Source organism: Diabrotica undecimpunctata, chromosome 3 (genome assembly GCF_040954645.1).
Source record: "Diabrotica undecimpunctata isolate CICGRU chromosome 3, icDiaUnde3, whole genome shotgun sequence".
NCBI lineage: Eukaryota > Metazoa > Arthropoda > Insecta > Coleoptera > Chrysomelidae > Diabrotica > Diabrotica undecimpunctata.
This window is the reverse complement of record NC_092805.1, coordinates 89,631,960-89,657,964: the sequence shown is the minus strand read 5'-3', so window position 1 is coordinate 89,657,964 and position 26,005 is coordinate 89,631,960. Positions and strand designations below refer to the sequence as shown.

At 32.4% G+C, this 26,005-nt stretch overlaps 2 protein-coding genes and 1 pseudogene across 4 annotated transcripts in view; 2 read left to right on the top strand and 1 right to left on the bottom strand.

Moving 5' to 3' along the window:
* The window catches only part of LOC140437037 (dnaJ homolog subfamily C member 5-like), a 158,327-nt gene that overhangs the window by 3,919 nt on the left and 128,403 nt on the right, over nucleotides 1–26,005 (bottom strand). The window contains exons 4-5 of one of the 3 annotated variants that reach the window (XM_072526270.1): nucleotides 13,559–13,718; nucleotides 11,229–12,175 (exon numbers count right to left, since the gene is read on the bottom strand). In XM_072526270.1, coding sequence (XP_072382371.1) covers nucleotides 12,156–12,175; nucleotides 13,559–13,718 — 180 coding nt within the window. In that variant the 3' untranslated portion in view covers nucleotides 11,229–12,155. Of the gene's footprint in view, nucleotides 1–11,228; nucleotides 12,176–13,558; nucleotides 13,719–26,005 lie in introns of those variants that run through there. The other 2 variants (XM_072526268.1, XM_072526269.1) reach the window with 2 other exon arrangements.
* On the top strand, nucleotides 3,182–8,405 carry LOC140437036 (uncharacterized). Its single transcript, XM_072526267.1, has 2 exons — nucleotides 3,182–5,759; nucleotides 5,952–8,405. The coding sequence occupies exons 1-2, from the start codon at nucleotides 5,536–5,538 to the stop codon at nucleotides 6,583–6,585; spliced, it is 858 nt and encodes a 285-aa protein (XP_072382368.1). The 5' UTR covers nucleotides 3,182–5,535; the 3' UTR covers nucleotides 6,586–8,405.
* On the top strand, nucleotides 18,515–25,726 carry LOC140437903 (histone H3.2-like; annotated as a pseudogene).

Sequence of the window (26,005 nt, the reverse complement as noted above, 5' to 3'; positions counted from 1 at the left end):
TGAATGAAAATATAGAAAAATTTTACCATCTTATTTTTTCGTAGCGATAAAACTATTGATCCGAGCATAAATTTGGGAAAACCAAGAGAACTATGGGTAGATATCAGCAATATCTGTGAATTAATAAATACTCAAGAGTCAACTGCTATAAATATATTGCAATCCATATGCAATATGGATTGTATAAATTATATACAAATATGTAGAAGAATCAATAGAAACAATCTGAAAATATGAAAAACTGGTTGTGGTCAAGTTCAGAAAAAAAAAACGAAAAAGTGCACTTCATAAAGAAGGTCGAAGAGATATGTATGACACAGATATTTAAAATAACAAGCTTGCCAAACAGGAAGTGAGATAAAGCATATACAGAGCTAAAAGCAAAAGCATATACACAACTATACGATAAACTTTAATCAAAGAAGGGTAAAGGAAAAAATATAAAAGCCGCCAAATCATACAACTCAAAGAAAGTCTCAAAATTGTTATCTTTAGTACCTAAAGTACAAACTAACATAACTGACTATAACACAAAAATTGAAAAGAGAAGTGAAAAAATCGAAAAAATTTGGACAAAAACTGACGACTCGGCTCGCCAGCTGTGATCGACACACGATTTTACATGACAAGCCGATTAATAAATATGAAGCGGACGAGGTTCTTCGGTATTTAAAACTGCGGTATTGCAATGATACACTGGCGAGCTTTAACGACAAGCCATAAAATAGCGGTTTTATTCGCCTGTCCTTTATCAGGTCCTTTAATTTAATTAGATATATCCGGGATGAAAACAATACAATAATAAGACAAGAACAGTAAGTAAAAGTATGTTTTGCATCCTAATAAACGAGAAGTTTCACAAAAAACCTGCAGACAGAGTAACTGCAATAAAGTCCAAAATAAACGAGTAAATTGTAAAAATTTTACGTAAAATGAGGAACATAAAGCAGTCCCAACAAATAATATTCTCTGGATATGCATGAATATCATTAGAGGAAACAAGAGCAAGTTGGTTAACAGGTTTATATAATTATGGATGTCGGAAAATACCGGATGATTGAAGAAGTAACATCATACGTGTGTAAAAAACGAAGGATGTTATAGCTATAATAATGTATAGTAAAACTACCTGACACCTGGTCATACCATGAAAATATGGGAGATAATAATTGATGGAAGAATACAACAATAGCACTGGTTACGTAAATAGTGGCAACAGTGGTGGTTCAGTATGTATGAATGGCAAATAACACTAACTTACACCTAACAGAAACACTAAAGGACCTGATAAAGGACAGGCGAATAAAACCGCCGTTTTATGGCTTGACGTTAAAGCTCGCCAGTGTATAATTGCTTCTTCTTCTTAGGGTGCCTGTCCATTCTAAACGTTGGCGATCATTCTGGCTATGATGACTTTGTTGGTTGCTATATAAAATAGCTGTGCTAAGGCCTTTCTATACCATGCTCTCAGGTTAGCAAGCCAGGATATTTTTCTTCGTCCTAGGGCCCTTTTCCCTTCAATTTTACCTTGCAAAATGCATTGAAGTAGCTCGTATCTGCCTTGATTTCTCATTATATGTCCCAAGTAATGCAGCTTACGGCTCTTCACGATGTTGACCAAATCCGCAGTTGTGTTCATCCTCCGCACTACTTCTTCATTGGTGACTTTGTCTGTCCATGGTATCTTCAGGATCCTTCTGTATGACCATAGCTCAAAAGCCTGAAGTTTTGATAGAGTTTCCGCCTTCAATGTCCACGTTTCTACTCCGTACAGAAGCACTGAGTACACATAACATTTAAGGAGCCTTATATTTGTTTCTAGGGTGAGGTTATGGCTCTTGAACACAGAACTCATAGTCAAGAATGCACTTTTTGCCTTTCCGATGCGACATTTAATTTCTTGGGTATTGTCCCACGACTCATTAATTACAGTTCTCAAGTAGTTGTATTGTGAGACACGTTCAATTCTCATTTGGTTCACATACAGATTTTCTCCAGTTATGTTCTCCTTGCTGATGATCATTAGCTTGGTTTTGCTGGTGTTTATATCCCATCCATATTTTCTACTTGTTTCCGTTATTTTGTTCATTAAGTTTTGCAGCCCTTCTATGGTATTGGAAAACACTATTGTATCATCTGCATACCGCAGGTTATTGAGCTTGACCCCATTGATTGAGATGCGTTTATCAATATCTTTTAGAGCCTCTTCTAAAATGTGCTCTGAGTACAGATTGAATATCAGTGGTGAAATTATGCACCCCTGTCTCACTCCCCTTAAGATTTTGACCTGATCTGTATATTCTCCATCTATTCGGAGTACCGCCGATTGATTCCAATACAGGTTAGCTATTATTTTTAAGTCTTTTCCGTCAATCCCTGTCCTCTTCAGCACTTCCATCATTTGTTCATGCCCGACTCTATCGAAAGTCTTCTTGTAGTCAATCAGGCATGCAAAAACATTACAGCTGACATCTCTACATTTCTGAAACAATACCTGCAGGCTAAATAAAGCTTCCCTAGTACCAACGGCGTTAACAAATCCAAACTGATTGGGCGTAATTTGTTCCTCGCATTTTCGGTAAATTCTTTTGTGGATGACTTTTAAAAACAGCTTCAGCAGATGGCTCATTAGGTCCTATATAATCTACTATATATACTTGGTCTATGGTCCTATAATCTTTACAAACTTTTGCTCCTGGTTTTTTGGGCAATGGTACAAACTCCCATTTGAGCCACTTTACTGGTATTTTTCCTGCCTTGCATATTTCATTAAATATTTCAGTCATTATTTTTATTTTTTCTGGATCTAATAGCTTCAACAGTTCTGCAGGAATTTCATTAAGACCCGGTGATTCTTTTCCATCTTTCATTTGTCTTACGGCTGCCGTTATTTCTTCTGATAGGATTTCGGGACCTGAATTTTCTTCAATAGTGGGCTCTTGTATTGTTCTAAGGTCATGGAAAAGCTTCTCCAAGTATTCTTCCCATACTTTCTTTTTATCTTCGTTGGTTACGGCAAGATTGCCTTGATCATCTGTTATTTTTCCGCTGTTGCGTTTTCGGAACGTTCCAGCTATTTCCTTCACCTTTCGATAAACGTTGAAGCTATAATATCGACTCTGATACTCCTCTATTTCTTGGCATTGTTCTGTTTTTTGTTTCCCTTTGGCTTCTCTTATTTTTCTTCTGACGATGAGATGTCAATATCCGTATGATCATTGCAATACCGCAGTTTTACATACCGACGAGCCTCGTCCGCGTCATATTTTTAATCGGCTCGTCATGTAAAATCGTTTGTCGATCCCAGCCAGCGAGCCAAGTCGTCAGTTTTTGTCAAATTTTTTCGATTTTTTCACTTCTCTTTTCAATTTTTCAATTATAGTCAGCTATGTTAGTTTGTACTATAGCTACTAAAGACAACAATTCATTGTATAATTTTTCAGACATCCTGAGATAATTTCTGTAATCAAGTGTTTATACTAACAGTTTATGAATTAAATGGGCGTGAGACAATTCGTTCCTTTTTTCTATCCAATTTTTAAGCCAAACTATACGTTGTTTTCGCTTCTTTTTCATTATTTCACGGTGTGCTATAGCGAGGTAACACACAACTTCAGACTGCGAACAAGACATATTATTTGAATTCCCATTCAAACACGACTGTTTTTCTCTTGATAGTCTGTGAATGCCCAGCCACAGTATATTGCTTTAAAAAGAATCTTTTAAGCATTAAACTTAAGCATTAAAACTCTTTTAAGCTTTAAACTGTGGCCCAGCATACCACCGTTTATTAGTCAGTGGGAGAAGTTCGGTGGTTCAAGGAAAAAATACTTCCTTAGCGCAAGGAACTCCAACATTATAATATCTGGCGTTTCAAGAGAAGTATGTGATAATTAGTTTTGATTTATGCAAGGTATTTCAAGAAGAGATTTAGATCACTTCTAATGAAAAAATATAATAATAACTAATAAATATAAGAAAAAAAGGAGCACCTAGTACTCGTGATTGATCAGGAGAAAGCATATGACATACCACTAGGTCTCAAAGAGATATATTGGGATATATTGAGAAATTTCATGTGAGAATTAGATTTGATCAGCACAGGTCCATACATATTTCACTTATTACATTAAATATTGTAGGAATGAATTAATATTACTATCCGAGGTTTTTGTTAATTTTTATTTTTTATTTGTGTATATGAGATTAAAAATACATTTTTTTTCAATTCACTGCTGTAGATTACAATATTTAAGTTAGAAATTGTAAATATAATTATTTGTTGTTTATACGTTTAATATTTAACTATAAATTCTGCCCACACTTTTGATAAATATAATATTTCATTATTTTGTTCATTAAAATTATTTCGATATGGAATGAATTGTATTGCCAATATAAACTTTCCTACTTTCCAATTTAGAATTTTGACAAGCATTTTTCCTCGATTCTCGAACTTATCGATGGCGATTTAAGTAAACTGCGAAAACAAGCTTACTGGAAGCTACTGGACGATGTTGGACAATCATTTGCACTCTTTACGTAGAATAAAGACGTTCAAATAAAAGATGCACACATATAAGTATATTATTGCATTACTATATAATATATAATATATAATATATATATATATATATATATATATATATATATATATATATATATATATATATATATATATATCGCGGGTGACCTGGCAATACCTCCTATCTGCCATTTTTGCCAAAAATGAGATTTTTCCAGATTTAAACATGTAGCATAAAGATACACCTTTGTTTAAAATCTCGTATTTGTATGATTAAGCCGATAGCCTAAAAATCGCTATTGAAAATTCTCCTACCTGACTAGAGGAAATAACCAAGACGCAAATTATCCTATCTAACTAGTTTGTGTGGTAAAGTTATGCGCTACGGGCGTGCTTGGACTTGTCTGACGTTTTATTGTGAAAATCATACTAACTGCGTAAGTATTTCAATTGTTTATTCAACATTCAATTGTGTGTTTATTTAGTTATGTTAAAGGTATTTTAGACACATTACTTAATTTTATCGAAACTAGAAGGATGTTTCTGCTATTTAATTTACATAGGAGTAATTGCCATTAAAAAAAATTTGAAAACTTAAATAGGAGACTTTGCATTCATTATTTTAAATACAATTTTAGAACCCTAAGGTTTTTTTTTATTCTTAACAAAATTTCAGTCTTCAAAATTAACAAAAAAAGTCTTTAAAAAAGGAATGTCACAAATCAGGTAAGATTTTATGGTATCGGCATTTTATTGATAATTACTCTACATGTTTAAATTATTTGGATCCGTTACATAAATGTTTGGTAATTTTATATTATTTTACAAGTATTTTTTTTTGCTTTTAGGAACATGATCTCAAATAGAACCAAACTTATGGTATCAATGGTTAACAAAGAAAATGAAAAACCTGATCTGCAAAGGGGTTTTATGATGATAACGTACAAAATACTGCCATCGAGCTTGGGGAAAATACGAATTTAAACTCAGAATTTTTTGACTTAGAAAATATGCCAATTTATTTAATGGATAGTACTGAATCGGAGAATGATAATAATATCATTGAAGATAAAGTTCTTGATGCTTTCTCCATTAGTGAAATTTTAGCGGATAGTCAGTTATCGCCAAAAATAATTAACACTTCGTGTGACCAAACAGAGTACCTTATGACCGAGACTGAAAACAGTACCGTCTGTGATATTTCGCAGTCTAATAATCAAGACAACAATCACAAGTAAGTCAGTATAAAAAATTTTGCAGTTTTAACGGCGTGTGGGGTAATCGAAAAATTAAATTAAATGTATGTCCAGATTTTTTTATAATCTAAGTGTTCTATTGACCCACATACCTTTAAAAATATACCAATTTGATTTAATTTTAACATTACAAATAGGTAGTAATACCACCATTTTTTTATTTTTTGCAGTTCTAAACCATTGTTGGTAAGAAGTCTTGTACCTTACGAAATTTCGAGCGAAGATGAACAGGATAGTGGACCTGACACCGACGACTATGTCCCAAGTGAAGAAGAATTCATTAGCTCAGAGTCCAAGGCAAGTTCTGGAACGAATAATGATTCAACGGATAAAAAATTCAATCATCCTGATATTGACAATGAAGAAGTATTGGTTGAGACTCAAAATAATGAAGCTAGAAAGAGAAAAAGCGTTCCTGATCCATCACTATGGATCAGAAATAAAAACAAAAGGTTAAGGATGAAAGGAAAACCTTATCTTGGATTTAGTAAAAATAAAGGAGAGAAAATGAGACAAAATTGTCCAAAAAATGGGAGAAGCATTAAAGAAACATGTAACTCAAACAAATGTAAAAACTCTAAAGTGAGGTTTTGCACGGAAATATCTGAAGAATGTAGGGCAGCTATTTTTGAAAAGTTTTGGAAAGATCTGAATTGGGATCAGCGTAAAGTTTTCGTCGCATCACATGTTATAAAATTTCCAACTCGTACGAAAACCAAAGAAAATTCCAGGAGATTAGGCACATATCATTATTATTTAAACGATGCAAACGAAAATCTTGAAGTTTGTCTACCATGTTCTTAAATACACTAGATCTTGGCTACAAAACGGTTCAAGCTTGGATCGATAACAGCAAATTTGGAATGAGTAAAGAAGCTTCTACAAGTATAACCACCAAGGAATACGTAAGAAGGAGATTCGATACGGACTATGAATTATTAAATAACTTTTTTGAATCATTACCCAAACTTCCATCTCATTACTGTCGTCGAGATACTCTTAAACTGTACCTGGAAAACACCTTTCAAAACATGGCTCAACTTTACAGTGTCTACTGTCATGACTTTTGCAACGACAAAAAAGTAACTCCATTGGGAAGAAATGTTTTTTCTAAGAAGTTTAAAGAGAAGAACTTGTCACTATACAAGCCAAAAAAAGACCAGTGTAATACTTGTTTTTCGTTTAAATATGGAAATATTTCCGAAGACAAATATCAGTTGCATATAAAAAGGAAAGATCTTGCGAGACAAGCTAAGAATACTGATAAAGAAGAAGGGGAAAAAGGCAATCTAATAGTCATTACAATGGATCTACAGGCAGTCAAGTTATGTCCTTTTCTTCCCGCTAATAAAATCTATTTCAAAACAAAGCTCTGTTGTCACAATTTTACAGTGTATGACCTTAGGACAAAAGATGCCCTCTGTTACTGGTTCTCTGAACATCAGAATAATATAATGAAAGCATCAACATTCACAAGTTGCATTATGCATAACTTGAAGACGTATTGCTTGACTGATTCTAAAACACCAATCGTGATGTTCTCCGATGGATGTGGGTATCAGAACAGAAACAGTGTTTTAGCTAATGCACTATTAAATTTTGCTATGAGATACAATATCTTTGTATACCAAAAATTTCTTGAGCCGGGTCACACTCAGATGGAGTGTGATTCAGTACATAGCGTTATCGAAAGATGTCTTAGGCATAGAGAAATCCATTTGCCTAGCGATTATGAGTCAGTAACGAAGGAAGCGAGAAAAACTCCTGCCCCTTACAGAACTCGACTGCTGGAATCTTCATTTTTCAAAGATTTCTCCTCCTCTAAGTATTTAAGATACTCTTCTATTAGGCCTGGAAGAAAAACCAACGATCCAGTAATCAATGACATCAAGAGTATTCAATATGATCCATGTGGCACTATAAGAGTAAAATTAGATTATGAGGATGAATACAAAGAACTCCCATGTAGACCAAAAACTATGCCAACAATATTGGAATATCCCAAACTGTTACAAGGACCATGCAAGATTAAGTCTGAAAAGTGGCAACATCTGCAGGAGTTATAATCAGTTCTTCCCAAAGATACGCATGCATTTTACGATGCACTTTTACATGAATAATTTTGCAGTTTCGAATCATTATTTTAAAAAATATGTGTGCATATTTAACAAAATACCCTAAAAGAAACTTTTTTTTTATTTTTGTTTTTGTTTTAAGTTGTAAGAAATAATTTTTTAAGTTGGAAAAGAAAAGTTAGCAATGTTTTTTATTATATCATTTTCTCCTATAGGCAAAATAAAGTGTTGTAAAATATCCTATTTGACAATATTGAAGAATCAATATATCCTAAGTGTTCTAATAAATACATAATTTAACAATTCTACTATTTTATTTCAAAGCAACGTTGTGGCTTATATTATTTAAACCACTGACTTAAAAAATAATAAAAAAGTCCTTATAGTAACGATTTAATCAGTTTTTTGTGTCTCCTGAAAAAAGTGTTTGACATCACTTGGGAGGTATTGCCAGGTCACCAGCGATATCCAATCTTATTGGAAGCTACTGGACGATATTAGGAATAACCTTTTATTATATATATATATATATATATATATATATATATATATATATATATATATATATATATATATATATATATATATATATATCCAATCTTATTGGAAGCTACTGGACGATATTAGTCGTCCAGTAGCTTCCAATAAGATTGGATTAGCAGTTTAGTTAAATTTTAGTTAAACTTATAACCAATTATAACATTATTAATGAAGTTATGTTATTATTGATTATAACGTACAAGATTAGTTATGCTATTATTTTATTTGTCAAAAGTGTGGCACGCTACTTTATCTGGTTATCGGTTATCATTTGGGCATGCTCATTTTATCATTCGAAACACAACAAATTAAAAAAATCATTTAAAAAAACCAGAGACGTGAAATCATTTGAAATAAAAGAGATAGGCAAAAAATACGACGGCCTAAGACCAATTTGTTTGGTTTGTAAAAATAAAAGCCTACTGAACTGGAAGATTATAGGTTACTTGTAGAAAATAACAGAAGAAAGCATGCGCTTTGTTATACTGTAGTATTTATCAAAGTAAGGAAAACCCGCGAAAGTTCAAAGAACATCGAAATTTGGAATTGACGACGTGATTGATTACAAGTTACAACAAACTCAACTTATTCTATTTCAATAGGTATTTAGGCAAAGTTATATAGGCAAATCTGACAAGTAACCGAAATGATCTAAATAGTTATGATAATAAATGTCTATAAACAGTTTACCATGAACGTGGGTGAATAAAAATTTATAACTGATAAACAAATATTAGACATTAATTTTAAAAAAACTATTATTTAATTTATACTGTACTGAAAATCTTTTGCAAAGATCCTGACAGCCGGCCAAATTTATAGTTGTCCAACAGGGTATAAAATTCAGTTATATATAATAGTTGACTCTCGGACTAAACCTGGCGACAACGCTCAAAATTGAGTGAGTTTACTACTACACCCGTCTTCGCCTAGACATTATCTTCTGTCCGCAGCGGTTCTTACCTGTTTTATACATTATAATGCATTGATAATATCTAGACTTGCAACAAATATGCAAATATGCAAAATACATATTGTGCATATTTTCTGCACATATTTGGAATTTTGCATATTCCTATAAAAGACTTTATAAAATGTAATTTCACTTCATTTCACTCCTTTTATACATGAAAAAATCAACAAAATAACAGGCAGAAATTACAAAAAGAACAGTGGAATAATAAAAATTAACAGCGACCCCCATATGGCAATGAGATCAATGCAAGAAGTCGTTTCATCACTAAAGAAGAGGTACACGCTGAAACTCTAAAGCTCCTGGTACACGAAGACGGGTTGGGGTTAAGCCTTTAGAGAGATTTGTTTAACAGCACAGTGTTTTGTGGTTTGATACAGAATTGGAAAAATACCTTCAGATTGGATGAAATCAACTTTTATCATTTTACCCAAAAAATCTAATATATCTAGATGTGGCGATTACCGCATGATAAGTCTGATGTATTAAAAACGAAAGAACAACAAATACCGTAAAGTTCTTAGCATAGTGCAGAAGAAAGAGGAATTGATGCCAACGATCAAAGAGCGTAAACTAACAAACATTGGACATGTAAACGAAACATGTCAGAAGCGAAATACTACGATTATCATTAAGAAAAAATTCAGAGTAAAAGATCAATAGGAAGAAGACAAAAATCTTGGCTCAAAAATCTGGTTAGCAACACATCGACCGAGATCTTCAGAGTCTCCGTTTCGGGAGTAGCTGTAACGCATTGGATCGCCAACCTTCGAAGGAAGACGGCGCAGAAGACATTGACGAAAACAGTGATTTATCAGGAAGGAATATTGGTAGTATATTGATTGGAGATCTTAGCGATCAGATGTTACCAAAATCCTATTCCATTTCCTTAAAAACCAATGCGTTAACAATATCAATCTCCTGCAGCATTCTTTTGCAATTTTTGCAGCTGTTCCTAGTTACAAATTATTGCTTATTTTATTTAATGATGCACCATAATATGGCGAAAACAGGTACACCGTTTAAAAGCGTTTTGTTTCAATTTATTACACGTTACTTGTTTGGCGCATGTCAAACTTGTTAAATCTCTTATAAGAATTCAATCTTACAAAGAATTACTTCATCATCATCCACTTCACCACAACCCGTTCGACTACAATGGGGAACGTGGTTAGAGGCAGAATTTTTCTATTCGGATTATCGTGTAGTACTAAATAACATAATTGACGCTTTTATAACGTATGAAAGTTTCCAATCTCTACTGGATACTAAACAATTTTTAAAAAATAACGCCATTAAGCAGCAACTGTTATTCATAAAATCAATTTATAGTATATTCCAAAAAGGTATTTCGCAATTGGAATCATCAAAGTTAGAAAGCACGGCATTAATAAAAGAAGTTAAATAATTTTGCCAATAGGTTGAAACTAATACTGGAAAGGACATACTTCAAATATTATAAAGCAATTATTCAAATATGAAGCAATTATTCAAATTAACAATGGTTGTCCGATTCTTTCTGAAGTACGTAAAGCTCTAGTTGGGAATTGTTCAAAAAAAAAATTAAAACCAAATATTATGTTTTAAAAAATGCCCTATTACATCCGTCAGCGTCAAAAAAAAATTTCAATTTACAAATATAATGTACCAGATATTAGCCCAGTTCTTGTCACAAGTTTTAAACAGAACTTGATTATTTATTGTTGAGGTTTTATTGAAGATGTTATTTTCAATAAAACTGCTATCATATTACCAATTTTTTATATTTATTTTTTATTAATGTCAATAATTAAAGTTGTTATTACTATCATAAAGCACAACATTAATAAAAGGATTTAAATTATGTTGCCAATAGGTCAGAAATAATACTGGAAATATTTTTCAATAATTTTAAGCAATTATTAACTAATAATGGTTGTCAGATTCTTTCAGAATTAAGGTTAGAAATTGTTTCGAAAAAATTTGTTTTATTTTTGCAAATTACATCCGCTGATGTCAAAAGAAAATTTTTAATTTACAAATATATGGACTCAATTAGGTTAGGTTAGGTACAAGTTTTTGTTAGAACATATTTTAAACCTTTTTTAGCTATTGTTAAAAGACGTGCTATTTTCAATAAAAATGCTATACTAACTTTTTATATATATTTTTTATTATTATATGTATATTTTCTAAAATAAATGCATATTTTTGGTTAAATCACTGCATATGTTTCACTATCTTATTTGCTTATTTACCTAAGCTTAATGACGACTAAAAAGAAACCACAATTAAAACGAAAACTATCTTGAGATTCAACAGAATTATCTAAGTTTTGATTATGGGTTCATTCAAGTTGAAAAAAAATATACGTTTTGCAAATTCACTTTCAACATCCCAACGAATTACTAGACTGAAAAATTTCATATTCGCTGTATGACTCGACTTAATTACGGCAAGTGAGATAAAATAAAGTTTTGTCTCCATGTTCACGTTTTTAGTCGCATCGCTAGTCTCGAAAATTAAAAAAAAACATAATAAACGTAAAGCATGTCAAAATATAACCAATAACAGATTACATACACATAGATTACATAAAAGTAGACAAAGAAAACAGATTACATCATGTTAAGAAAAATTAAAGATCACATCTTCTTACTGACCCTACATATGTTTGGTTTGTATATTTTACTCTATAAGTGGTATATTAATTATGTCATAATTCAAAACAATCCGGGACAGAAATGCGGTAAGTCTTGTACCTAAAAGACCGACTGCGACTTCTATACCTGTTTTCTTTATTCCCTCTAATGTTTGGCGAATAAATCTAAAATAAAAATTAGAAATAAGTGGAATTTTTTAAAGCAAGAACAATATAGGCGATATTAATAAATAGAGGGTGATGATATGATCTTGTTTCTGACTTATTTATGTCAAGTATCACGTAAATTTTACTAATATCAATGTAACCGTAATATAATAATTTTGCTGTAGCTTATTTCAAGTTACCCACAATGTTAACATAACCTTACTTTCGATTGTATTATAAAAAATAAATTAATTAATATAAGTAAATCACATAAATATATACCTATTAAGCGGATTATTTAATACTAAAAATAATTTTTATTTATCATCTTTAATGGGAAATAACCACTATTTCAGTTGAAAACACATTTATTCTGACGTTTCGATTTCGTTCTCAAAACAAATAACAAACGTAAAGCATGTCAAACTATAACTAATAACCTGTTGGATTACACAAACGTAGACAAGAAACCAAGAAACATTTAGATTTCCGAAGTGAAAAACGAAACGCCAAAATAAACATGTTTTCAATTGAAGTTATGGTTAATTCACATTAAAGACGATAAACAGTACTAAAATGTGATAAGAAAACAGCTTCGGAACAACAATACTTTTGTCATAGATCAGAGTTGAGAGAAATAGCTAAACAGCTCTAATGATGTTTTCTGGGTTTATAGACCGTGGTCTGAAATTATTTCGCACTGACGTTTCACCTGAGACTGCGTCAGATATTATCAAAGGCGATGAGAGAAAGGTTGGAACTGTCTCCCAATAACTGGCGAGAAAGCTAAACCGAAAATTAAAAACAAGATTCTACACGATTATATGTCCCTGGTGGGTAAATTCTTCAATAAAACATAAGCAATAAAAATTGTGACGAAAAAAGTGTGGTACTACCGAAAACTTTCAAAAAAATATTCAAAAGTATTATGATACTTAGATGTTTTGGAAGATGTGTTAATAAACTTTCAAAAGACTCTTGATAACGAAAAGTATTTAGGATGAAGAGATAAACGAGCTGCTTTAAGTTTACTTCTGAAGGAATCTGCTGTAAAGATGTTGCAGAATATACCAATTGTACAAGAATATCTCCAAAATCTCTTGATATTCTTCCCACAAAAATTTATCCTGACATACAACGAGCTAATGATATTATCGTTTTCACACGAAGAAAGTGATGATGGAAACCAACCAGAGTGCACAACTTATTCCATTGAATAGAATGGCTTTCTATTTCTCTTTATGAAACGAATTCTGGAGCGAGTACGAGAAACTATCACTAGAATGTCTTTAAAGGTCACTTCAAGGCCTGAGGGCTAGAAGAAATCACTAAATCCTACACATTTCAAGAATAAAAAGGTCACTTAGTAATTTAAGAACAATACGTTCCTAGCTCACTCACCAGGCGTATAAACTGGAACATCACCTTGATTTAGCGCGGCACTTTCTCCCATTGCAGGAGGCGGTGGCATAGCATATACAGGAGCATTTTGACTTCTATTGGGAGAAGGCTGGCTCGTCACCGGTGAGGCTTCACCTCGACCATCATCAGATCCATCATCCTAGAACAGAGAAATAGTAAAATAATTTAGTTATCTCTTATGTTATTTTAGCTTAATTCTATATCTCTCTGAAGCCATTGTGCGAAGAAATTTAACGCAAACATAGCAAAAAACAAGAGGACAGCAAGCTTGATATAATACTACGCATCATGCTAGTCTTATACTGAAGAAAAAGACAACATATTCATAAATAAATACAAATGTAAGTGTCATCTTCACTTTAAAAGTAGATCGGTATTTCCTAACCAGTACTCCATTGCACATAGTCATCTTATAAACGAAATAAACTCAATTTATATTTTAAAAAAATCCACTACATTTATTTACTCATGACATTCTTTTCTATATCACAGAATAAGAAACACTCAGAATGCCCACTCTGCTTGAAAAAATAAGTACGCGCATCTCGTTCTCGCAGACGGAATCAGCCATGTTTTAATCGGAACCAGTGCTGTTCAGTGACATTTTATCTTGTGTGCATAGAAAAATTAACCAGGTTTAATTTATTTACGGCAACTATAGACATAATATGCACTATTTTATTCGTACTTTTAGTTGAAGAATATATTAAATTATTTCAAATTTACTAAATTATTAATCTCTAAAAATTTAAATTACAGTTGTGTCGTAGCCTGTCACAAATTTCTCAATTCGAGTCTATTTTTCCGTTTAAAATATGGCGATCGCGTGATGACAAACTTCAAAGGCAGCATCTGAGACTGGGCATTCTGATTGTTATTTATTCTGTGCCTATACTGACAACTGAAGAAGTCACGTGATGGGGAAACTTGTGAAAATAAATAGTGTAATTTTTTCAAAAATATAATTTGAATTTGTTTATTTTATAATATATTGAATTCGCCAAGTAAAGATTTCGCGATTTCGAAATTTAATTTCTAACTATAGTCATTTCTATTGTAAAACTAATATGCAGGTGGACTAACATTTTGATGGTGTTCTTTAAGCTAGGCGCATACGCGAGAAGCAGAGAATAAAAAATATGACGCATGAAAAACGTAAATGAAAAGAAGAGCGAATACTCGAACGATATGGCAATACAACACTGCACTTCCCCCAGCAACTTTGCACGTGTTAAGGCAGTCAGTGGTAGAATGAACATGCATTTAACTGAAAACTAATTGAAATCGTATAGGAACACGTATAGTCCAATATATGTAAAAGGAAAACATTCAATATTCATTCTGAGAATTGATTTAACCTGAGCATTCCAATTAACATACGGAATTCTCCATTTAAATGGGATGTAATATTTTGACGTGACAACGTCTTAAATTAGGTTGTGGCTCGGAGTCACTCATGAAAAAGTGTAACGCCCGCTCACGTCTGTTACGATGAGTCACCGAACGAGAGAGAGGCCCGCCGGACCGGCGAATGCCTTGCGTCTCTCTCCCACTCAAACATGATCGGTCCGCTGCGCGCGCAGCACTAGAGAATTAGGCGCGTTGAATCGGTGCGTGCTTGTGTCTCTGTCTTTCTCGAGCGTTCTTGGCGTTGGAAAACCGAGAAAGCGTCATAATACAAGTTCACACGTGTGGTTAAAGTATCGTCAGCTGTGTCTGTAGTGAAAATGTGGAGTGCTTAGATTCGTCATTTACAACAACTACAACAATAAAGGTAAATAATTGTACACTAATATTTCATTATCGTAAACTATAGTTAAGTAATATAGTTTACGTAACATAACTGTAGTTAAGTTTAAGTTTACATGTACAATGTTTTAGTAAACAAAATATATTTCTATAGTTAAAATTTGTGCAATTCTTATTTTCATTCAATTCCTTGTTCCTATTGTGCAATTTAATAATATTTATATCAATAAATATTCTACCGAGAAAAAGACATTGTCACGTAAAATCTTCGCCCGTTAAACCGACTTTACAGGCAACCGATTTTTTTGCATTGTTTTTTATTTTGTATACTAAGAGTATCCAATTAAAATTTCAGAGTATTCGGAGCAAAATTGATGGACATATTAATTTATCAGTGAGTGAGGTGAGTTAGTGAGGTAAGTGAGTGAGATAAGTAAGTCAGGTGAGTGAGTGAGTGAGGTGAGGTGAGGTGAGTGAGTGAGGTGGGTGAGTGAGGTGAGTGAGTGAGGTGAGTGAGTGAGGTGAGTGACTGAGTGAGTGAGTGAGTGAATGAGTGAGTGAATGAGTGAGTGAGTGAGTGAGGTGAGTGAATAAATTGAGTGAGGTGAGTGAATGAATTGAGTGAGGTGAGAGAATGAGGTGAGTGAATGAGGTGAGCGAGTGAGTAAGGTGAGTAAGCACTCACATAGAAATTGGAATAAGTACAGGGTCAAGTTCTCATAGCTATGCACGCGCGGCAGATATCAATCGAAATACTAGAGCAGAGAAAAAGATGCTCTAGATATTTTGTCAGAAAGCACGTCGCTATAATGGCCTGGAATAGATTTTTTTAAATGCGTTTTTCTCGAAATAATTTTTTCAAGTCAGTGTCCACTCTATCTCAAAAACTACTAGACCGATCATTTTCAAATTTTGCACACTTCTTTTAGAAATAAACTTTTAGGTCGCAACGTGGAGATATAATCCATTTTGTTGTTATAATTAATTTTACAATATCAAATTACTCAAACTTAAACAAAAATTTTTCGAAAATTAAACAAATTCGTCTTTTTTATTTCTAAAATTTGAAAAAACAATAAAATGAATATCTCGAGGTTACGACCTAGGGAAAGTAATAAACTAACGAAATCTTTTTGGTTTTGTATTAACTACCAGATGATCCATTTATAAGTTACGATGAACACCGCAAAGTGACTTTTTTTATCTTGGAAAATTAGCTGTCGTGGGCTCAATTTTTAATACTTCTTTACCAAAATTTCAGAGACTACTCTTGTAATGTTTTACTATAATGTACTAATGTTATAAATAAATTTATATTAAACAATTTTTCAAAAAATAAGTCCTAAAAATATGTTTAAACTGTTTTGTGCGTATATGTGTTTCCTCTGTGTATCGATTGTATCTATTTTTTCAATACTAATCGCTGTGAATGCTACTGGCGTGTTTATCGCTACCTCATTTTTTGTTTTAGTTTTTATCTCTTTTTGTGCTGTAAGTAATGGTGATTTGGACCATATTTGCGTATTCTGATCTCAATAATGATTTTGTAATTTTAATTTTCATTTCCTTCATCTAGAATTCTTTAGTTCAGCAAACAAGTGATACCAAACATATATTGTATAATAATCTATTTGTATAAATAGGAACCAGATTTCTTTATTTCCAATTGATGAAAGAAGATCCGAAGAGTATATAAAAAAAAAAGTGAAACAGGAATATGTATTTTCGCCGTTTCTGTTCAATATATGGTCCGAACTTATATTTAGTGAAATCATGGAGAGCTTTGATATAGGTATGATTGTCAACGAAGTTGATAAGGCATGCAGAAGATACTGTTTTGTTGAACAAAAGTATAAAGAATTTACAGTTATTATGTGTATGTTAAGAATACAACAATATGGGGTTTCATTGGAGGTAGTGATGCTTCTCAAATAGCCTCTACTACTCAAGTCAACCTCACCTTCACGTTGGTGAACCCTGTTATCACAAACGAGGCTCTGACGACCGAGTATCAGCGAAATAACTGTAACAACTGGAGTTAAAGAAATGTAATTCCATTAAGAGTGAGTGGTGCCGACCAATCTTTCAGAGGGTTGTTGGCTGAACTGAGTAGGCCGCTTGACCTTGGTTGCAACGGTCGACATTACACATTCTTCTACCCCACCAACCCGTCTGGCCAGCGTGGTGGGATATGGCCCAAAATCTCTAAAAATAAAAAATGTCGATTTTGACAGAGACACGGAAGGTACCATCCCCCAGGTGGGTAGAAACTTTTAGAAGAAACTTTATACTAGATATAATTTATTATAATATACTAGTCCCACACCGAAACAACGGTCTTCCACAAGGACTCGGGGGGGGGGGGGGTAAATCGAAGAAGAACCCCATACGACTCCATATAGCAACCTACAACATACGTTCCTTGGCAAAAGATGAAAAACTCTACGAACTAGAAGAGAAAGGAACATGAATTATTGGGACATAATGGGACTATAAGAAGTTAAAAGAATATTTGAAGGGTATGTGGACTTACATTCAGACAATAGGTTCTATTACAAAGGCAAAGAAGATTACACATACGGTGGAGTAGGTTTCTTAATATACAAGAAGAGAAAATCACAAATTCAAATAATTCATAGCATCTCGGACAGGGTTACACACATGATCTTAAAACAAAATTCACAAACCAAAATAAAGCTTGTGCAGGTTTATGCTCAAACTGAAACAGCAACTGATTACGAAATAAATAATTTTTACGAAGACCTTAAAAAGCAATAGACTACAACAAAGAATCCAAAATAATAATAATGGGAGATTTTAACAGCAAAATTGGAAGAAAGGAAACCCAACAGAAAGTGGACATGGATCGCACCTACCGGAACTACCAAAAATGAAATATGACTATTTTCTCTCAAATAACAAAAGAATATTTGAAGACGTCACAACAATAAACAAAATAACAATTGGTAGTGACCATCGCATCATTAGAGCGAAAATAAATATTAACATGAAAAAAGAGAGAAAAAGAATATTTAAAAAAACTACGCGGATATATGCCTTTAAAGTAAAAACATATGAAGAGGAATTCCGAAAGGTCTTAGCGTGTAACGCGATATAAAAAAAAATATAAAAAAAAAGGAACGAGAACTTAATAGAGCAAGTCATTGAAAACAACAGGGGTCCAAAATGTCTAAGACCGACACTAGGTGTCCAAAAATCATCACAATTAAAGACACCAATAATAAGGAAGAGAAGGGTAAGTATAAAATAACAAAGAGAGTCGAAGACGTCTACAAAACCTTGTGCAGCTCGAAAAGTCAGCCTAATGAATCAGCAAAAGAAAAGGTCAAAAGAAAAATAAAAAATCCTGGGATCAGAGGTACTACCAAATATAGAAGAATTTGAAATAGAAAGAGCTTTAAAAGAGCTAAAAAAATAATAAAGCTCCAGGACACGACGGTATAATTGCCGAGCTCTTGAAAACAAGCAAGACAGTAACAATCCCTATACTAACAGAGCTATTTAATAGATGTCTCCATAATGATAAAATCACTAAAGACTGGAACAAGAGTATAGTAGTACTCTTACACAAAAAAGGGGACAAATGTGACCTAAAGAATTATGACCTATATAGATGCTCAGTTAAGTACACAAGCTGTTTATGAGAATTATTAACAATCGATTGAACAGGCTGGCTTTCGCAAAGGAAACATCATCAGACAGAAACATCATCAGACACAGGAAAAAGTACATCAGACCATCTGCTGACAATGAGAACACTGATAGAGAAGGCAAATGAGTACCAACTACCCGTATTTCTTGCCTTCGTAAACTAGGAAAAGGCATTTGATAGTATCGGGATGTGGGCTAGGCTATTAATGATTGTAAAATAATTTCGAGATATAGGCAACTAATATATAATATATATGAAAACGCAATTATCATAGTACAACTAGACGAAAATACAAATCCCATTCCCATTAAGAGAGGAGTTAGACAAGGCGACGTAATATCTCCAAAGCTTTTTAATCTAGTCCTAGAAGACGTCTTCAAAACTACAAATTGGTCAACATTTGGCATCAACGTTAATGGCAACAAGTTAAATGGCAGTGAGATAGAATAAGTCCAGGAATATATCTACCTAGGCCAAATTATGGAACTTGACAACGAAACCCAAAGTGCGGAAATCACTAGAAGAGCAAGACTGGCATGGGCAGGATTTGGAAAACTCAGTTGGATACTGAAGAACCGCAAAATACCTCAATACTTGAGGAGCAAAGTGTTCAACCCATGCATCCTTCCTATCATGACATATGGATGTCAAACCTGGGCCCAATCCAAGGCAAATATGAATAAACTAACCACAACAGAAAGGGCAATGAAAAGAGCAATGTTAGGTATACGACTGTCAGATAAAAAGAGGAACGACTGGGTAAGATTAAAAACAAAAGTTAAGGATATCACAACAAAAATTGCCAAACTCAAATTGAGCTTTGCAGGTCACACTGCGGACAAAAAGACCAACGTTGGAATGCCTCAATACAAAATTGAAGACCACAGATGAGATGAGTGGACGACATAAAAAGAATAGCCGAAACAAATTCGAAGTATGTTGCTCAGGGTAGAGATCGATGAAAGGAGTTGGGAGAGGCCTATGTCCAAAAATGAACAAGAGAAGGCTAAGAAGAAGGAATAATATAAGCTGAACTTGGTCTGAAAATAAATGTTAAAACGAAAAATGGATCATAATTAGCAAACATTCTAACCCATATCATCATAAAGGTAGAATCATACTGGTTAGAAATATTATTGTCAAAGTAGGAACTTATAGATGCCTTGATAGTAGGCGTTAAAGTTTTATTAAAATTGAAGAAAGTAGCAACTGAAATCGTAATATGAAAACTACACTGCTTCTCCCATGCTCTCTTTAGTATTCTTTTACGAGCAATAACAACTAATGGGATAAATTAAAATATATAACAAATTCAGGTGTTTGACTGTTAATTTATAATTATTGAAGCGAAGCTTCTATACTGGCGTTGTATTACTTTTTTCTCTACAGTAAAATGCTGAGGGTAGCGTCAGGAAATAGAGGTTCTTCACATGATTCACTACTCTCGATCAAAGCGTTTCTATTTAGTCATCATATATTTATTCTAAGCAGGTTTTAATTAAAAACTGCATGGAAACTAACTAACAAAATAAAGACATTAAATGGGAAGCAATAAATTAAAAAATATCTGTCAATAAAAGAACGATTCGTAACGATTATCAAAATTTAAAAGTCATAAATGTCATAAAATTGATAACAATATTGAATCGCCTGTTTAAATTTTTATGACACTTCTCGCTTTAAAATAATTAAATTTACTATCAGAAGATATTTATTTATATTTTATTAATAATTTAATATTTTGTGTGAATTTGATAGGTCTTTCAGATGTAAACAACGTATGCTTTGTTAATACGTTAGAAGGTGGTGTTAGGAGCAAACATAATAATTTATTGAATTATTTTAATATTAATATAATTTGTTTAAAATATAAATAAATAAATAATAAAATTATTTTATTCAATTTTAAAAATTTTATTTAAATTTTGAAAATACAGAAAACATAATACGAAGCTTCGCGCTAATCTACTGTACCGCCTACTGTACCATTTTGGTTTTAATAATTACGATAATAATGCTATAAAAACAATACTTAAGGATAAATAATCACAAAACATAATTAATATTTAAAGTTTGTTAAAGTATGCCAATATTAACACATCAAATAACTTTGATATCTAAATTTAAAATTAAAAATTTTTAGACATTTATTAATATCAGCTTATTTCATAAAACTAGATAACTTACAGCTTAACTTACAGCATTTAAAATAGAAGAAGAACTGTCACACTTTAACCTACATTTGTCAAGTTTACCTCTAAAATCTGATATATAACACATAAAAAACTCATTGTCTCCAAGTAAGAGATGTAGTTCTTTTAAAATCCCCCCCTTTTTAAATTTAATGTCTGTTTCGTCCCCCCGTTTTTTAAGTGTTTTCTGTGTGTTTTCTGTGTGTTTTCTGTGTGTCCTAAAGTGTCTTAATTTTAATTTTTAACTTAATATATTGGACTTTACAACAATTTGCCACATATTGTAACATAACTTTATCAAAGAAATTTGATAATTACAAGCTGATATAATTGCACACCCACACAGTTTGTACATCTATTCTTATTCATTGTCTCACAACTGTCACCTTCCAAAACAAAAATAAAAATCTCAATAAATAACACACATTTCATAAATATATCTCCAGAATAAATATAAATAATTTTAAAGAACTTAATGATATAGAACATTACTTTCATCAAACAAACAATTACATTTACCTATCTCTACTTCATTGGATAAAATCTGTCTCCTCAAGAACTTCCCCGTTTACTGTTAAACAATTACAATAGTTGACTTGAGTTCTCCAATCAACAATACAAGATAGTTTGAACCATGTTCTTTCAACCATCAATTAATAGAGTACCGGCATGTAAGTAATGTTTTATTTATTTGTTTATTTATTAATTCATTACAGTTTAATAGACTATTTTACCAATTTGTGGGTCTTACCTTGTCTGCTTAAACATTTTATTCATTTTTAAAAACCACAGACATGTAATATTGGCATAATTACTGTAATTTATATAATTTATATCACCTATCTTTGTTTTACCTTTATTAGACAACACCCTAATATGGGTTTATTATTTTCAGCATTTATTTAACTTTGTATCGTGACCTGAAGATGCTTTGCATATTGTAGAAAGCGAAACCGGTCGTCTGATAGTTAAATTAAATTGATTGTGAGTAAGTCTAATTTATTATTTCTTTTACCTTCTGAAATGGACTCACACAAGCAACACATTCATGATCATGATAATTAATATCTTTTGTACGATCTATATAACATATTAATGTAATAAGGATCATCAAAATATGTAAGTGACAAATAAATAATGGGACAGTAACAAGTAATTGCCAAAAACCAAACAAGATAAGACAACTAGGCTGCGAAAACAATGCAGCCAGAAACTTCAACAAACGTCAAACTATATTCTACGGCTAATTCCTTGTCAAATTGAGCGACTCATATTATTTAAATAAGATGGTTCGTGGTACTCTACAAATCAAAAAATTGTGAGGTGTTGTTTAAAATTTATCGCCGCAATAAAACAAGCAGTGAAGTGGCGGATGAACTTAATATTTCTAAAAGTAAGTACACTGTGGAATATAATTAAGCATTGTGGGAAACAGGAAGTATCTTAGATCAAAAAATTTTATGATTACTGCTCACTGCAGTAATCATAAAATTAGTAACTAACACCATAGATAAAGTTACAGAATATAGATACTTTTGTCACCCCCTAAAAATCACTAGAGTCAACTACATGCAAGAGATAAAAAGAAGATTGGTTTTGTTGTGCTGCATACTATGATATAAAAGCAATATATGTAATCGTCAAATCCCTATGAGCCTTTACAAAAAGACATAAAATCAATGCGTGCTTCCAGCTCTAACATATGGATATTAACATTAACGCTCACTATAAACAATGCAAATAAATTAAAAACATACATAGGAAAATGGAAAGATCAATATTAGAAATTACATTAAAGGACAACGTAAAAGAGATTTGCAAAAGAACAGTAATTGTAGAGATTATAGAAAAAGTATCAAAGACAAAATGGAGATTTGCAGGCCAAGTAAAATGACTGAACAATGATAAATAGGATAAGACTATTATTATAGGATAGAGATTCCTTCAAGTTGGAAGAATCGGGACAAACTACCACCGCGAAGAACAGACTATATATACACAGAGAATATGACACAATTTGATACAATTTTCTTAATACAGAAATCCCTGGTGGCACATCGAATTCAAAGTACGCGAAAGAATGATGATAATTATTTGTTGTAGTTCTTCAATGTTCTTATCCATTATCCTATACAGTACTGTGTCGTCAATATACTTTATGTTATATTAATGTAAACCCCATTTACTTTTATTCCGAGAGGATAGCTATCCAAATATTCATTAAAAATATCGAAAAGTGTGATAAAATGCATTCGTACTCTCCTCTTCCTATTAGAATGGAGAATACTTGGGTACTCATATTAACTGGAGAATAATTGGAAAAAAATCGCCTTTTATAGTAATATGTATAAAACATAAGTAACTGTTAGGTTATTTTGGATAATTTAATTAAATGACTTGATTATATTTGTACATATTATATATTGACGTTAGAAACAATTTAAAAACTTTAAAAACAACATAATTAAGATTCTAATTACCACCTAAAACAAATAATAATTCGAATAACATCTTTTGTATTCCATGTAACATACTTTTTGTGAGGTGGTTTAGTAATTACTGTATTTAATGTACATAAAAATAAGTATCTACTTTTTCTCATAACTAGTATACAATTTGTTTTTCCCGGGATAATAAAAATGATTATGAATATTACACTGAATACTATAATTTTGTCCCACGCTCGTTAGAAAATAAGATTGTTATTCTACTTAGAAATACCTACGGCATTACGTGGCAGCATCAATAAATATGGCTTTTCATCAGCCATGTTTTTCGTACAGATTTGACAATGACGTATAATATATTATACGGCCTACGTACTGGTTTATAAATTTATAAAGAAATATTTATTAAATAAATATTTTTTTATTTAATAAAGAAATGATACTGTTTCTCTTTTTCAATAACTATACTTTCTTTCGTAGTTTTTATCTTAATTATGTGTTCATATGCACTTTATTATTGTTACTTATATTACTAACCTAACATGTTTGTTTACAAAAAATCTGTTCGAAAAAAATGGCTGACAATATTTTTTGATGAAAAGTCCCGAGTCAGGAAAAACGAAGCGTTACTGACTTATTGTTTGATGAAAACGGAATAAAACATAAACAAGGCATTGGACTTAAAAAACTTGATAATTGTAATCAACGTAAAAATAAATTAATAAAAGAATTGGTAAATATTGCGGTCCGAATCGCTCTGGTGGTCTTTTTGTAATGTTTTGCGAAAGATAATAATTGATAGATGGACACTTGAAGAAATTGGAATATCCGAAAATCAGTTAGGAACTGTGGAGACATTGTGGGTTGTCTATGTTCACTCTGGCAAAAAAAACTCTGAACAATGTCCACGAATTCCGACGAATCAACAATTCCTACTCTTACGTCCTCGAAGGCTAGGCGCCGCGTAACCACTGGATGCATTGCGTACAATGGATGTACGTTATGCACGAAAAAGACAGAAAGGCGACTTTCCGGTAGCTATAAATTAACTGAAACATATCGATTAAGAAGGAAAACCAGGTAGGTTGGAAAACTCAAATATGACATGCTCACCATCCAACTTACCTAGCTACTGAATGGTTATTCGTATTGGAGAAATTAGAAATAATCATCAAACTAAAAATATATCGAGTATAATGCCACTATATTAATAGACAAGAAGTGGACATCTAAAATGGAAAGACACAAAATTAAAATTTGATAAAGGTCATATATCACAATTATTATTGGTGTTTATGTTCCAGAGGAAGATATAAAGAAACAATAGATCTATAGAAATTACTTCAAAAAATACTTAGCAAATACTATAAAACAGATCATGTGATTGTGCCGTCTTCTAACGAAGGTTGGCGATCACTTCTTTAAAAGCTTCCCTATCTTTTGCAACGTGAAATATCTGTTCAACACTGAGGTTAGTCCAATCTCTGATATTCCTCAGCAAAGATTTATTCTTTCTTCCCAAACCTTTTCTTACTCCTACTCTTGCTTGCATGATGACGTGTAGCTGAGGAAGTCTAAACAGACAATCACGTTGATATATCAACTTAGGAGCAGCGAAGAAGTGATTAGGGTGTGTAAGACGTTATTTCTAAATACACTTTGCATTGGAAAAACTAACGTACAAAGCAAACAACGCGAAAATCCACTGGTGGTAAAGCATCGAGTAAACAGTTAGAAACCAAAGCTGCTCGTAAGAGTGGAGCTACCATTCGAGGAGTTAAAAACCTCATCATTACAGGTCAGGTACCCTAACCATTCGTGAAATTAGACGTTACCAGAAAAGTACTGAGTTACTTATCAGAAAACTACCTTTCCAATGTCTTGTCCGTGAAATCAAACAAGATTTTAAAACCATGGACGTTTTAAAACAGATTTACGTTTTCAGAGTTCGGCAGTTATGGTTTTATAGGAAGTATTTAGTAGGTTTGTTTGCACTTACCAATTTATGCGCTATTCACGGCAAGAGTCACCATTATGTCAAAGGACATTCAGCTAGTAAAGGAGAATCAGGGGTGAAAGGGCATAAAGAAATAAAAGACATATTACAGTTCTATAAGTGTTTGGTTCTAGAGTGCCAATACTCGGAGCAAACCTCCGAAAACAGCACGAATCGCCGAACAAGAAAACGTCATTTCAAAATCAAAACCGTTCGAAAAATATAAAAAGAACTTAATGATTTTATCGATTTTATGCATTATTGTAGGCAACGAACGTCTAAACTATATCTGCAGACAGATATCAGGTCGAAACAGAAGTTCCTGTATATCCAACACTGTAAATCAAAACATATGTCACCGTTATCCAT

Excerpts from the sequence above, each read along its gene's own strand:
- LOC140437036 (XM_072526267.1), top strand. The coding sequence starts at position 5,536 with ATGCCAATTTATTTAATGGATAGTACTGAATCGGAGAATGATAATAAT. Across the intron at positions 5,760-5,951 it reads AATCAAGACAACAATCACAA|TTCTAAACCATTGTTGGTAA; the intron begins GTAAGTCAGTAT and ends TATTTTTTGCAG.